The 2,500-nt window shown below is 49.2% G+C and overlaps 1 protein-coding gene across 1 annotated transcript in view; it reads left to right on the top strand.

Annotated features, from left to right (window-relative positions):
- Window positions 1–2,335: 2,335 nt before the first annotated feature.
- veph1 (ventricular zone expressed PH domain-containing 1) overlaps window positions 2,336–2,500 on the top strand; it is a gene marked incomplete at both ends in the record, with an annotated part of 136,069 nt that continues 135,904 nt past the window's right edge. The window contains one exon of the mRNA XM_084445846.1: window positions 2,336–2,473. Within this exon, the coding sequence (XP_084301972.1) occupies window positions 2,336–2,473 (138 nt within the window). The remainder of the gene's footprint in view (window positions 2,474–2,500) is intronic.

Raw genomic sequence — 2,500 nt, 5'->3', positions numbered from 1 at the left:
GGCTGCATTCCTGAGCCTGCTGAGCCGTAGCCGGGTGATTAATAGTAACTAGCTGATTGTTTAAGAGCTGAATTCCTCAGACCTGTTTTTCTCTCCTCTTACACACACGGCACAGCCACACACACACACACACACACACACTAGAACACAGCATGTGTGACGAATATCTAGTGAGAATGACATTTACTCTTTTTGATATTTGTGTGTGTGTGTGTGTGTGTGTCCATAGTGAAAACAGGGCTTTCAGGTGGAAGAATGGGAGCTCAGTGTCTTAAAGGAACTACACTGGGAATTTGGGACGCTGAAACACTACCTCTTTCTCTCTCTCTCTCTCTCTGTAACTCTCTTTCTATAAGTCTCTCTCTCTTTCTCTCTCTCTCTGTAAATCTCTCTCTCTCTTCAACCATTTCCTGTGGGGATCAATAACATATGTAGATCTGTTTGTCTCTCTCTCCCAACCAAGCTCTCTCTCATCTGTCTTTCTGCTTTCATTCCCTCTCATCCCCTCTCTCCTGTGCCCCTGGTCACAGGCTATTTGGTCATATCCTCCTTACATCACCATGAGGCGCACACATCCTGCCTTTAGGGGTGATTGAACCTCACCCTGCTTGCATGGCGTGTCTGTTTTGCTCAAGAGATATAACGTACAGTAATATGTGTGTGTGCGTTTGTGTATGTGTGTGTGTGTGTGTGTGTGTGTGTGTGAGAGAGAGAGAGAGATAAAGCTGTCTGCTTCGTGTTTATGGTTGTTGCTCGGCCTCAGCTGGCATGGACCAATAAGCATTCCTAATAGTGTATCCTGGCGAGGTGCTGTCACGTGTTGCCATGGGCTCGGTTGGCAAGGAGAGCTGTAGGCTTCTCTCTCTCTCTATCTCTCTCTCTCCATCTTTCTCTCTCTTTCTTTCTCCCTCTTTGTCTCTTTCTGTAGTTATGACGACTCTCATTCTGTCCCCTCTCCCTCATCTGCTCCAATAGGAAAGAGAGACTGGACAGGAGTCCAAGCAAATTCCTCAAAGCAGAACACCACAGAGGACAGCATTGAACACCAGTCATTGTCCTCTGGGAATGAAGCATCCTTTGACGTCTTTTCATTTCCTAGGTGTTTGCCAATGCAGGTGTGTGTGCGTGTGTGTGTGTATGTGTGTGTGTGTGTGTGTGTGTGTGTCTATCAGTTAATGTGTGCATCGCTTTAGGCCTGTGTGGGTGTGTTCTGTGCAATATTATGCAGGTCTTTAGTTGGATAGTGCACACAGGTGTGTGTAAAATTCCGAAGGGGAGGTGTGTGTGTGTGTTTAATTGTTTCTCCCTCTGGCTGCCCTTCCTGGCGTGTTAATGTTTTAAGAGGGGCAGGTGGGATGGGAGAGTAAATGCTTAACCATTTCAATTGCGATTCTCAATCTCAAGAGCTCCACCTTCATTCATGCCATCATATTGGCGTGTGTGTGTCTGTGTGTGTGTGTGTGTGTGTGTGTGTGTGTGTATGTGTGTGAGCACGTGTGTGTGTGTGAGTGTGTGTGTGTGTGAGCATGTGTGTGTGTGTGTGCATGTCTGTGCACATGTGGCATTGCCATCAGGTTTAGTTGAGAATTCTGATCCCCATGTTATTTTAGCAGTAAAAATTCCACACATTTTAGGATATGTTTATCCAGTTTTTAACCGGCATCTCAGATCCCCAGAGGTTGACAGATGTTAGCATGTGAAATGTGTGACATATTAGTGTGTGCTAAAGTTATATATGTCACACATTAACTCTCCACTAACTCCACTTACAGAGCTGTTGCAGAGTAGGAGGGGAGGGGAGAAATGAGGATAGGAAAGGAGAGGGAGAGAGAGGGGAGTAGAGAGGGGACAGAGAGAGAGAGGTGGTGGCGGGGGAAGGGGCGATAGAGGGAGAGGGTGAAGGGAGAGGAAAGGAGAGGGAGAGAGAGGGGAGAAAGGCAGTGAAAGTGGGGGAGTAAGAAGGAAGTTGGATATAACTGTATGGATGTGAACTTCAGAGATGAGTCTCTAAACGACCACAGAGCAAAACGGTAGACTTGACTAGGACTTTGATCTCTCGACCCTCCCTTCTCCCTCCCTCTCTCCCTCAGGTGTCTTGAGGTGAGCCGGTCCACCCTCCACCCCCTAATCCAGAACATACCACATCTCCAACAAGGCAACGTTTGGCCCCCAGGCCTGAAGTGATCTTCGACCAACCCCCAGTCCCAGCTGGACGTCCTCACCTTAAACTGTATCTGATATCTATCCTGTGCTGGGTAGTGATGCTGGGCGCTGCCCCAGCCTTGGCTAACCTGCGTGGGCTGAGCCGGTGCTGAGCCGTCCGGAGAGAGCCAGCATGCACCAGCTGTTCAGCCTGGTTCTGGGGCAGAGGGACCTGTCCCGGGCTGGAGACCTCTTCTCCCTGGACGACGCGGAGATCGAGGACTGCCTGTCACAGGCCCTGGACCAGATCAAGGCCATCTCCTGCACGCCGGTACGTAACACACATGCGCACACACAC

The sequence above is a fragment of the Borostomias antarcticus genome (genome assembly GCF_949987555.1).
Source record: "Borostomias antarcticus genome assembly, chromosome: 1".
Taxonomy (NCBI): Eukaryota; Metazoa; Chordata; class Actinopteri; order Stomiiformes; family Stomiidae; genus Borostomias; species Borostomias antarcticus.
The sequence above is the reverse complement of the archived record's forward strand: the minus strand, read 5'-3'. Positions and strand labels throughout refer to the sequence as shown.